The 11,150-nt window shown below is 39.0% G+C and overlaps 1 protein-coding gene across 5 annotated transcripts in view; it reads right to left on the bottom strand.

Moving 5' to 3' along the window:
• Positions 1 to 8,046: 8,046 nt before the first annotated feature.
• The window catches only part of LOC127433271 (chromodomain-helicase-DNA-binding protein 1-like), a 294,229-nt gene continuing 291,125 nt past the window's right edge, over positions 8,047 to 11,150 (bottom strand). For all 5 annotated transcript variants that reach the window (XM_051684997.1, XM_051684992.1, XM_051684993.1 and 2 more), the window contains one exon: positions 8,047 to 10,322. In XM_051684997.1, the coding sequence (XP_051540957.1) occupies positions 10,013 to 10,322 (310 nt within the window). In that variant the 3' untranslated portion in view covers positions 8,047 to 10,012. The remainder of the gene's footprint in view (positions 10,323 to 11,150) is intronic.

Here is an 11,150-nt window from a genome sequence, read left to right as displayed (position 1 = left end):
TTTGCATTATATATCTAGCCAAAAGCTTCCCTGCTTTGTCCCCCGACTCAAAATATGACTGTCTTGCCCTAAATAACCAAAACTCCACCTTCAGCGACAAAATAGTATTATATCTGTATTTCAATCGGGTCAATTCTCTGAGGCCACATTTGGCACTTCAGTTCTGTCTCGGTACTTTTAATATTCTCCTCCAACTCCACGAGTTCTCGTGCTTTGGATTTTTTGATGAATGAGGCAGACTGTATGATCCAACCCCTAAGAACCACCTTAAGTGCCTCCCAAGCCACGCCCACAGAGGATACTGAGGGCCAATTGGTCTCCATATAAACATTGATTTCAGCCTTTAACATTTGTTGGAAATCAGGATTTTGCATAAGGGATACATTAAAGCGCCAACTATATGATTTCTTTTTCTCCATATGTGGCAACACCTCTAAACTCACCAGGGCTTGATCTGAGAATAAGATGTTTACAACTGAGCAATCAAGGACAGAAGAAATTATATATAAAAAAATCTATTCTAGAATAAATCTTATGGACTGATGAAAAAAATGTATAGTCCCTACCAGATGGGTTAAAATGTCTCCAAATATCTGTAAAACCAAGATTTTTACACATCCTGTGAAGTGTCAATGTTGCTCTAGGGGGCTTGCACACTTTTGCTTCACTATGATCAAGGACTGAGTCCATCAAAAGATTAAAGTCTCCTCCCAATATTATATCATGAGGGGTGCCAGCGGCTTGCAACATCCCTTCAAGATCTATAAAAAAGCTCTGATCATTAGCATTAGGTGCGTAAATATTAGCCAAAATCAACCTTTGCCCCTGAATTTCTGCTAAAAGAATAATGACTCTTCTTAATTTATCTTTAATCTGTTTGAGACATTTGAATTGTAGATGTTTATTTACCAATATAATGACTCCCTTGCTCTTACTTGAGCCAGTACTTAAAAAAAACATGTCCACCCCATATCTTCCCAAATTTTTCAGCTTCCTGCGGGGAGAGATGTGTTTTTTGAAGAAACACTACATCATATTTCTTACGTTTAAGAAAAGAAATAACCTTCCTTCTTTTTATGGGGTGCCCCAACCCATTTACATTCCATGTGGAGAGAGATAGTACACTCATATTAACAACTGACATATTGATATAATAAAAAAAAAATTTGTGTGTGAAAAACAAAATTATACAGACCACATTCCCCATTAGTGAAGCAACTTCCCCCCAAACAAAACAAACAGAAAAAAAAAAAATGTGCGCATTAACCCCGCGCACGACAGCGCCAACCAATCCCTTTAAACTCAAAAGGTCCATGAACACCCAAGAGCCCCCGTGACAACTTTGCCATCGGATTGCTCAATTTTGCCTCACAAACTTGTGAGGCAAAATTACATAACAGAAAATATTTTGTAAAATAAACCCAGCAAATAGTTAGAATGAACACAAAGAATGTGTAGATTCATTCACAGAACTGTCTCAATTCCAGCTGATATTAAACCATTCAGATTCCTCGGACAGACAAATTAATGTTCCGTGAGCCAGCTGTTATGAGTTCAGCTGATGATGTAATCACTCAATGTCCCGTAAAAAAAAAACTCAACAAAACAAACTACAGCCAGCAGGAGGAATAAGCACGAAGAACGAACAGATTAATCCACAGCTGTTGCAAAGGAGTGTTATTCAATAGAACAAGCTCCAGCCGCTAGGCGGAACCAATACAAAAAGAAACAAAACCGGCATCCCGGTTCCCCGGATGGTCAATTCACTCGGAGGCCACATAAACGTATATACCATGACTTACACAATCCGTCAGCTTTATAAAAGACATCCTTTGTGTGAGCATGTAGATATTTTACAGTCATCCGTAGTGTCCACTCTCAATCTGTCCGGGAACTTCAATGCAAATGTAATCTTTCATCAATGCAAAAGTTTCTTTAAGGAAAAGTGTTATTCACAAAACAAGCTCCAGCCGCTCGGCAGAGCCGACGCAAAAAACCCAAAACGTTGCCCAGCTTCCTCGAGAGTAAGTACAGTGAGTCAGACCCACTCACATAAGAAACATCCAATGGTTTACTCAGACATTGATTCTATAAAAGATATTGCCTGATTTGGACTTGTAAATACTTTGCGACGACCTTCGTTTCTATTCTCAGTTTGGCAGGAAACATTAGAGCAAACAAGATATTTTTCTGATGTAAGAGTTTCATGCATTCCTTGAACTGATCGCGTTTCTCTCGTCGAACTCGCAAAGTCCGGGAACAAGAAAATATTATGGTTCTTCCAAGAAAGCTTCCCTTTGCTCTTCGCCTGGCGCAACACAAGATCTTTATCGGATGATCTCAGAAATCTGGCCAGAATCGATCGGGGCCTGTCTCCCTCAGCAGATCTGTGAGCTGGGACTCTGTGAGCTCGCTCGATTTCCAGCTTCCTTTCTGTAGGCCTGTCTGGGCTTTCATCCTGAACACGTAAGTGTCTTTTAATGTCTCCAGAGCCCGAGGATTTTGACTTCTTTTCCATGTTTTGCAACAAAGGACAAATGTGTAACTGGGTGTTTCAAATTTCACCAGATTATAACATGAGAATAATCGAAAATTCAGCAAAGTGCGCAGAGCTCGTCGCTCACACGTCTGCTCCTTGCATGGCGTCACGTGACCCCCATGTCAGTTGTTAATATGAGTGTACTATCTCTCTCCACATGGAATGTGAATGGGTTGGGGCACCCCATAAAAATAAGGAAGGTTATTACTTTTCTTAAACGTAAGAAATATGATATAGTGTTTCTTCAAGAAACACATCTTTCCCCGCAGGAAGCTGAAAAGTTTGGGAAGATATGGGATGGACATGTTTTCTTTAGTGTTGGCTCAAGTAAGAGCAAGGGAGTCATTATATTGGTAAATAAACATCTACAATTCAAATGTCTCAAACAGATTAAAGATAAAATAGGAAGAGTCATTATTGTTTTAGCTGAAATTCAGGGGCAAAGGTTGATTTTGGCTAATATTTATGCACCTAACACTGATGATCAGGGCTTTTTTATAGATCTTGAAGGGATGTTACAAACTGCTGGCACCCCTCATGATATAATATTGGGAGGAGACTTTAATCTTTTTATGGATTCAGTCCTTGATCACAGTGAAGCAAAAGTGTGCAAGCCCCCTAGAGCAACACTTCAAAGGATGTGTAAAAATCTTGGTCTCACAGATATTTGGAGACTTTTGAACCCATCTGGTAGAGACTATACATTTTTTTCATCAGTCCATAAGATTTATTCTAGAATAACATTTTTTTATATCCAAGTCCCTCATTTCATCTGTTGTGGATCGCTCAATTGGAAATATCTTAGTCTCAGATCATGCCCTGGTGAGTTTAGAGGTGGTGCCACATACAGAGAAAAATAAATCATATAGTTGCCGCATTAATGTGTCCCTTTTGCAAAATCCTGAATTCCAACAAATGTTAAAGACTGAAATCAATATGGAGACCAACTGGTCCTCAGAATCCACTGTGGGTGTGGCTTGGGAGGCTCTTAAGGCGGTTCTTAGGGGTCGGATCATACAGTCTGCCTCATTCATCAAAAAATCCAAAGCACGAGAACTCGTGGAGTTGGAAGGAAATATTAAAAATGCCGAAGCAGAGCTGAAGCACCGTTGGCCTCAGAGAATTGACTCGATTGAAATACAGATATAATACTATTTTGTCGCGGAAAGTGGAGTTTTGGTTATTCAGGGCAAGACAGTCATACTTTGAGTCGGGGGACAAAGCAGGAAAATGTTTGGCTAGATATATAAAGCAGAGAGAGTCTTTTTCTATCATTCCCTGGTTAAATATTTACCTCGGCCATTGATATTAATAATGCTTTTAAAGAATTCTACTTTGATCTCTATAGTTCCACGTCTTCATCTACTGATGAAGATATTAGAAGCTTTGTGGAACCATTAGCTCTCCCTAAACTGACGACTGAGCAAAAAAATTATCTCGATTCTGCGATAACATTGGAGGAGCTTGGCAAGGTTATTAAGGCCATACTTACAGGCAAGGCTCCGGGGCCTGACGGCTTTGCTGCTGAGTTTTTCAAATCTTTTGCTACAACACTGGCTCCACTTTTGCTAGAAGTTTATACTGAATCATTAAAGAATGGAAAGCTTCCGCCAACCAAGACAAGCCCGGATCAGCCTGATTCTTAAAAAGGACAAAGATCCAAGCGAGTGTAAAAGTTACCGTCCAATTTCCCTGAACCAGTTAGATGTAAAAATGTTGTCAAAAATTCTGGCTAATCGATTAAGTTATGACATCTCTTATACATATAGATCAGGTGGGGTTTATTCGGGGCCGCAGCTCTTCTGATAACATTAGGCGTTTCATCAATATCATGTGGTCAGTGGAGAATGATCAGACTCTGGTCACTGCCATCTCACTTGATGCCAAAAAGGCATTTGATATGGTAGAATGGGATTATTTTAAGATTTTGGAAATATACAGGTTCAGGAATACTTTTGTTAGATGGATCAAGTTACTTTATAGACACCCGGTAGCAGCGGTACAAACAAATAGACTAATTTCAGATTATTTTACTCTGGATAGGGGCACCCGGCAGGGTTGCCCTCTTTCCCCATTATTGTTCTCTCTTGCCCTGGAACCATTAGCAACAGCGATAAGAAAGGAGGATGATTTTCCAGGGGTGGTTGCGGGAGGTGTGGCACATGAGCCTCTGCTTTACGCAGATGATATTTTATTATTTGTCTTTGACCCCAGTAGATCTGTGCCTTGCCTCCACAGAATTATTAATTCCTTTTCTAAGTTTTCAGGATATAGAGTCAATTGGTCTAAATCCGAAGCTTTGGCTCTGACAGCGTACTGCCCAGAAACAGATTTCCAGCCGGGTGCTTTCCAGTGGCCCAAACAGGGCATTAAGTATTTGGGTATTTTATTTCCAGCAAATTTGTGTGATTTAGTTAGAGTTAATTTTGACCCCTTAATAAAACGGTTTTCGAGCGATGTGGGCAGGTGGGCTTCATTACATTTATCTATGATTTTGAAGGTTAATGTTATTAAAATGAATTGTATTCCAAAATTCAACTACTTACTGCAGTCTCTCCCTGTAGATGTCTCCCTCTCTTATTTCAAGCAATTTGATAGCATAGCAAAGTCTTTCATTTGGAATGGTAAGTGTCCCAAATTACATTTCAATAAGTTACATAGGCCGATTGACAAAGGTGGGCTAGGCCTACCCAAGATTTTATTTTATTATTATGCATTCAGTCTCAGACATTTGGCTCATTGGTCGCTTCCACCTGAGAGAGCCCCTCCCTGGTTCTGTATAGAACAGGAAGTTCTTGCCCTGATTTCGCCACTGCAGAGCCTTTCTATGAAATTAATCAGAGAAGCTAAGTTACATCCCGTTATCTCGCACTTGAACTCGGTATGCACAAAGGAGTCCAGACTGTTTAATTCTGACATTTTTTTAAATGTTGCCTCGAGCATATGGCTGAACCCCAAACTATGCATCAACAAGTCCCCTATTTGCTGGTCAGAGTGGATTGGGAGGGGGGTTACTACACTCTGTGACCTATATGAGAATGGAGTGTTGAGATCCTTTAAAAATTTGGTTCAACTTTTTGGAATTCCTATATCTCAGTTCTATAAGTATTTACAGCTGAGCCACCTGCTCTGTACTGTTTTTGGGAGTGGTTTACACCCTCCTAAAGCAGCAGATACTCTGGGAGTGGTGACTACTGCTTTTGGAAAAGGTCATGAGGCATTGGTGTATTACCCCCTACTAATTCAGAGTCTGGGAGATGGAACTTCAACTTCTCAAGAGATTATGGGAGAAAGATCTAAATTTGGTATTCGAGAAGGGAGAGTGGGCTGGGATTCTAAAAAATTTCAAATCTGCATCCAGAGACACAAGGGTTCGCCTCATGCAATTTAAGATTTTACATAGAGTCTATTGGACCCCCTCTAGATTGCATAGGCTTGGTCTTAAAGACACACCCACCTGCTGGCGATGTCAACCAGAAGATGGAGACACAACCCATGTCTTTTGGGGATGTGTTAAGATGCAAGAATTTTGGATGAGGATTCAGTCTTATGTGCGAGGCTTTGGCCACTCAAATTTGATTTTGCCCCAGACTCTGTATCTTGGGAGATGGGGCAGTTATTAATTTGGAGAATAAGCACATGAAAAACTGGGTCCTAACTAGTGTTATGATTGCCAGACAGATCACTTTGAGGAGTTGGAAGTCGGCTGGAGCACCCCGGTTTTAGGAGTGGTGTTCAGAGATGGCCAGAGTGGCAGCTCTTGAGGAGGGGGTATCCAGAAGACTGGGGAGTCTAGACATATTTGTGAAGAATATCTTTTTATCAGATGTCTTTTTTGGAGGGCTCTTGGGGAGGGACAGTGGAGAGAGAGGTGTAGGGGTTTTATGTGTTTGATTGTTTTATTTTTTTAATTATTTATTTGTGTGACCACTGGGGTGTTGTTGGGGGTCGGGTGGGGGACGGGGATAGTGGGGGTTGTATATTGATTCTGTATATGTGTGTTCTGCTATTTATTTTTAATGGTTGAATCAATAAAAAATGTTAAATCGCAAAAAGGTGCTTTATGCAACTGGGCACTGGCCTTTTGAAATTCTATAGTTATAGCGCCCCTTAGAGATTTAGAGGTGCTATGACTAATTCATGCGGCGATTGCGGTGGTAGAAAGCCTATTCTCGTTGGATAACTAATGTGTTAAGACATGCGCTGTGTCCGTAACTGCGTACAGTCACAGTATGTACTGTATTTGATGGACACACTTATCTGCTGGCAAAACGGTACATTCTTTTAGGTATGCATGAGAGCAGTATGAATAGATTTCGGACATACTTCATCCAGGAGTTGGCATCATTTCGTGACCCGAATATATGACGTAATAACAACAACCGCGGAAACGATATTAACGTTTTGTTAAACAAGCACCATTCAAGCACAAGAAACAGTTATCTTGGTGTATAAATAGCATTTACAGATGGGAAGAGCTGTCGGCCTCGCTATTCACCGCCGTTCCTTTAACCCCAGTGGTTTTGAACGTGACGTAGCCTCAGTTCCCGAGGGATTATGGGATCGTAAAGTGTCCAGTCGATCCGCACTTCAAAATCTTGCCAGAAAGAGTAGGTCATCTGTGTATTTCTTGCTCACTGTTTCATGAATACTGTCGATTTGGACATTCTACTCCATTGGCATACTTTTTTGGCATACTTATAACAGAGATGTATGGATATTCGGACGCAGCATTGGTTTCATTTTCAGCTAATTATTTAAGAGCTGGAGAGGTATCCTAACTTATTAGGAGTAGACCACACACTCTTCAACAAAGAAAGTGTTAGGAAGTGGAATTTGGGCAATTTTGATTTTGTAGCTGGGCAAACAAGTGAAATACATAGTTATTTATTTTCCATTAATGAAAACACTGAAACTTATTGTGGAGGTACAGCAACATTAAGCTTTTTTTTTTTTTTTCTTTTTTTTTTAAAGATGGGCTACATGCCTAAGCATTTAGAGGGTCATCACTTGAGCTACAACAACTAATTAATAAATTCTACATATTGATAAAAAAAATATATTTATAAAAGTATAGAAATATATAGAAAAAGAATCAATACACTTCATTAATTAGTTTGATGTGTCCGGTCTGGCATGGAGAACCTCCTTCAGTGGCATAATTTTACAGTAGTGAAAACGTATTTCTATGAAATAATAGAAATAATTTGTATTATTACAAATAATAATAAATTGAAAAAAAATATCCACAGAGCTGCAGGAGAACCCAAGATGTGTCTTGAAATAATTAACAGATCAAGCAATTATGTGTTGCATTAAATCATAAATGAATGATGTCTAGCATGTCTAGTATTTTTCATTACTTACCATTTGTAATAGTGGTTTATCCTATTTACTCATCCAATTATCAATCATTTTTGCCTTGCAGCCAAGAAAGCCACTGCTGCCAACATATCCGAGGAGAAAAAGAGCACCTAAAGATGGCAGCCATTTAATTGTCATACCCTACAGGACGTTGTTTGCCTGAATAAATGTTGCCTTTGTGTGTGTGTTTATTTTATTTTTTTTAACTGGATGTTGGCTTAGTTGTACTCTGTTTGCCTGTCTTTAAACTAGTGCCAGACATATTATATTACATCAGATAGTTTCAGAGCTGACATTTTCAAGTTAAGCTAATAACAAGCAAGCAAGAAAGGCATGTATAATGTTACAAATATCTAGTAACAACTGATTCAGTCTCTATAAACATTTCAAATTTTTCTTGTAGACACGCCTTTTGCTGATTATTAGTGATTGGTTATACAAATAACATTTACTAAAATGTCTTGCATCTTACAGTCATTGGTCATGTAACCAATTTGTATTTGTGTGAGAACAAAATTTAATTTTTTCAGAAAATGTCATCAGACAATCATGAGAACTGTTAGCAAATAAAAAAATAAAAACAACAACAACAAAAACTATTAAACACAAACTATTGAAAGAAACATGGGCATGATACTCAGTTCTCACCACATCCCTCAAGCTGTTTTAAAGCTGAAGTCTGTAACTTTTTAAGTTTTAAAATGCTTTCTCCTATCCAAGCTTAATATGCAGAGACAACTATAAGCCATTTGTAAGTTAATTTAACCAAAAACTGTAAACTGTCTCTGTGACACTATAAAAATTCCTCTAGGCTGACTAGTTGCTCTAAACAAAACAACCACATTGACTCAACTAATGGTGTGAGTTGGGGGCGGGACTATCTGTTAGTTCAACCAATAGCAGATGAAGGGTATATTCAGAACAGTTTCAATGTTTCTTTGTGCAATATGTTTGGTGGCCCAGAATCATGGTAATTTATGTAAACAAGGTTAAAACGATTTGATTTTAATTACTTTATAAACCATTATATAAAACAATTACTTTAAAAACCCATGCATTTTCAGTGTAAAATTGAAACAATCTATATACATCAGTGTGTCCTGTAACAGCATTCTGACTTACTCAGGTCAGTCACCAGAAATGCATTTATGCCGCACAGAAAATTTTACATTATTGCCAACATTTATATAAAACAATAGGAAATATCATCATGGAAATGTTCTAATGTGAGCTCATAATTTATCTAGCTAATGGACCCCTTCGTGTCCTTTTTGATTTGGTTTATTTATTTATTTTTTTACACGATGCAGTGAGGCTCTATAGTAACCCCCCCCCCCCAAAAAAAGAGACTACAAACAAAATGTTCCTACATAGTACACATGTGGAATATTTTCCCAATTGCTTATGATTCAGAACTATTTAGATTTTTTTTAACAAGCCTGAGTTGATAGGGAAATAGTAAAAAAAAAAAAAAAAAAAAAAAAAGCCTGAGAAAAGCCCATTTGGTTTACTTTATACAATAATTTACAGTAGTACAATGTGAGTGACATTTTTTTATGTGCACTAAAAGGTCCAGATTACTTTACAGCCGAGACAGATTTAAATAATTCAAGCATGATGGAAAGAAAAATGACAGATAAAAATGGGCAAGGTGGTCACAAAACAATGTAAACGAGGTACTTTGGAAGGTGAACTCCAGTCCTTCAAAACAGAAACCCTTTGCATCCTCTAGCATGATAAAGACGATAGCTAGCATCCTTCCACTCAAAACTTCTTAAATAAGCCGCATCATGTGTTTATTTATGGGTGTATGATGTCAATGCCTGGATCCACTGTCACACATGATAGTGTAACATGGATTCATCTGCTTCCAAGTAAAAAAAAAAAAAAGTAGTCAATTTATAATAAAAAAAGAAAAATTACTCAGCAGCACCAAAGAAATGATGTGTCTGACTTTTAAATACAAAAATATGCATTTTGTGTTTCCTCCCCAGTGAGGAGGAGAGGGCGGCATTCCCGGAGCCCCAGTGCAGCGGTCGACAGTCCCCTAAGGCATTTCCTGTGTGTTTTGTGTCTATGGCTAATTGGAGGAAAGCCGAACAGAGCGTGTTATGTCTTGCGGCTGCTCCAGACCTGTTCGGGTGTGCTTTTGTGGTCGGATGAGTACTCAAAGGGTGACCGGTGTCCAAGTGGCGAGCGAGAGTCGTATGGCGATTGCTGGTCTCGGGGGCCGCTCCCTGACACCCGGTGCTCCATCTGCCAGTCTGAATGGTAACGATAGTCTCGGGAAGATTTGTGGTGTGTGTAGTCAGAGCCAGGGTGGTGCTCAGAGTGGGAGCGGTGTTCGGAGTGCATCCTGTCCTTGGAGTTGCTGTCTGATTGGTGGTCAAGCTTCCTGTGCTTGTTGTCGCTAAAGTATCTGTGAAATGAGTCAAACACTTTGAGTCAAGATGATTGGAAATGCTTACTTGAGATTATACACCCAAATTGGGCACATTATGGAAAACTTACTGATAAGAACAAAAGCAAGTCTGCCATTCAAACAGTAGTTAGTCTTAATGGAACATTTAATAAATGATTAGAATGCCTTCATTTAATTTTACTGTGACTCAAACCATGTTTTCAAACAAATATTATATCTGATGTTTTTCATGCCGTTGGACAGATTTGAACAAAAACATTTAATACAATTCTTTGCATTTTTGCTACTGAAGTTTTAAATAAAAACATCTCACTCTCATATTCGCAAGTCGTGAGAGAAGCGATCGCGAAACCTATCTTAAAAATAATGTATAATATCGATTACCAAGTTGGCTGATATGACTGCTAATTTCACCGATATGTGAAATACATAAACACAGGTATGTAGCCAACATACTACAAACTAAAAGACTGTTTAACATGATCAGTTGTGCAGTTTAGGCAGTGCGTGTGCAGTTTTGACAGTGCTTGTGTTCTGTTTCAGCGGGAACGTAGGTGAAGATTAGGATGATTCTAAGGGCCCTGGACAGGCAATGGGACCAGCAGAGCCCCCAAGACTTTTTCTGCTTGATTTTGTTCTAAATAGTCACTTTGCAAAGGTTAGCTAAAATAAAGACTGTTCTTTCTTAATAATAATAAAACATAATCTAGTGAGTGGGATGACTGGTATCCCCCTTAAGGCATTCACTGGTTTAGCTCTAAATGCGCCTCCCATCTGTAGTGCGCAGCGCAACGCATCATTCACCAGGCTTGACTGGATCATGCG

This window comes from Myxocyprinus asiaticus, chromosome 43 (genome assembly GCF_019703515.2).
Source record: "Myxocyprinus asiaticus isolate MX2 ecotype Aquarium Trade chromosome 43, UBuf_Myxa_2, whole genome shotgun sequence".
NCBI lineage: Eukaryota > Metazoa > Chordata > Actinopteri > Cypriniformes > Catostomidae > Myxocyprinus > Myxocyprinus asiaticus.
Note: the sequence above shows the minus strand (reverse complement) of the source record. Positions and strands in the feature narration are given on the sequence as shown.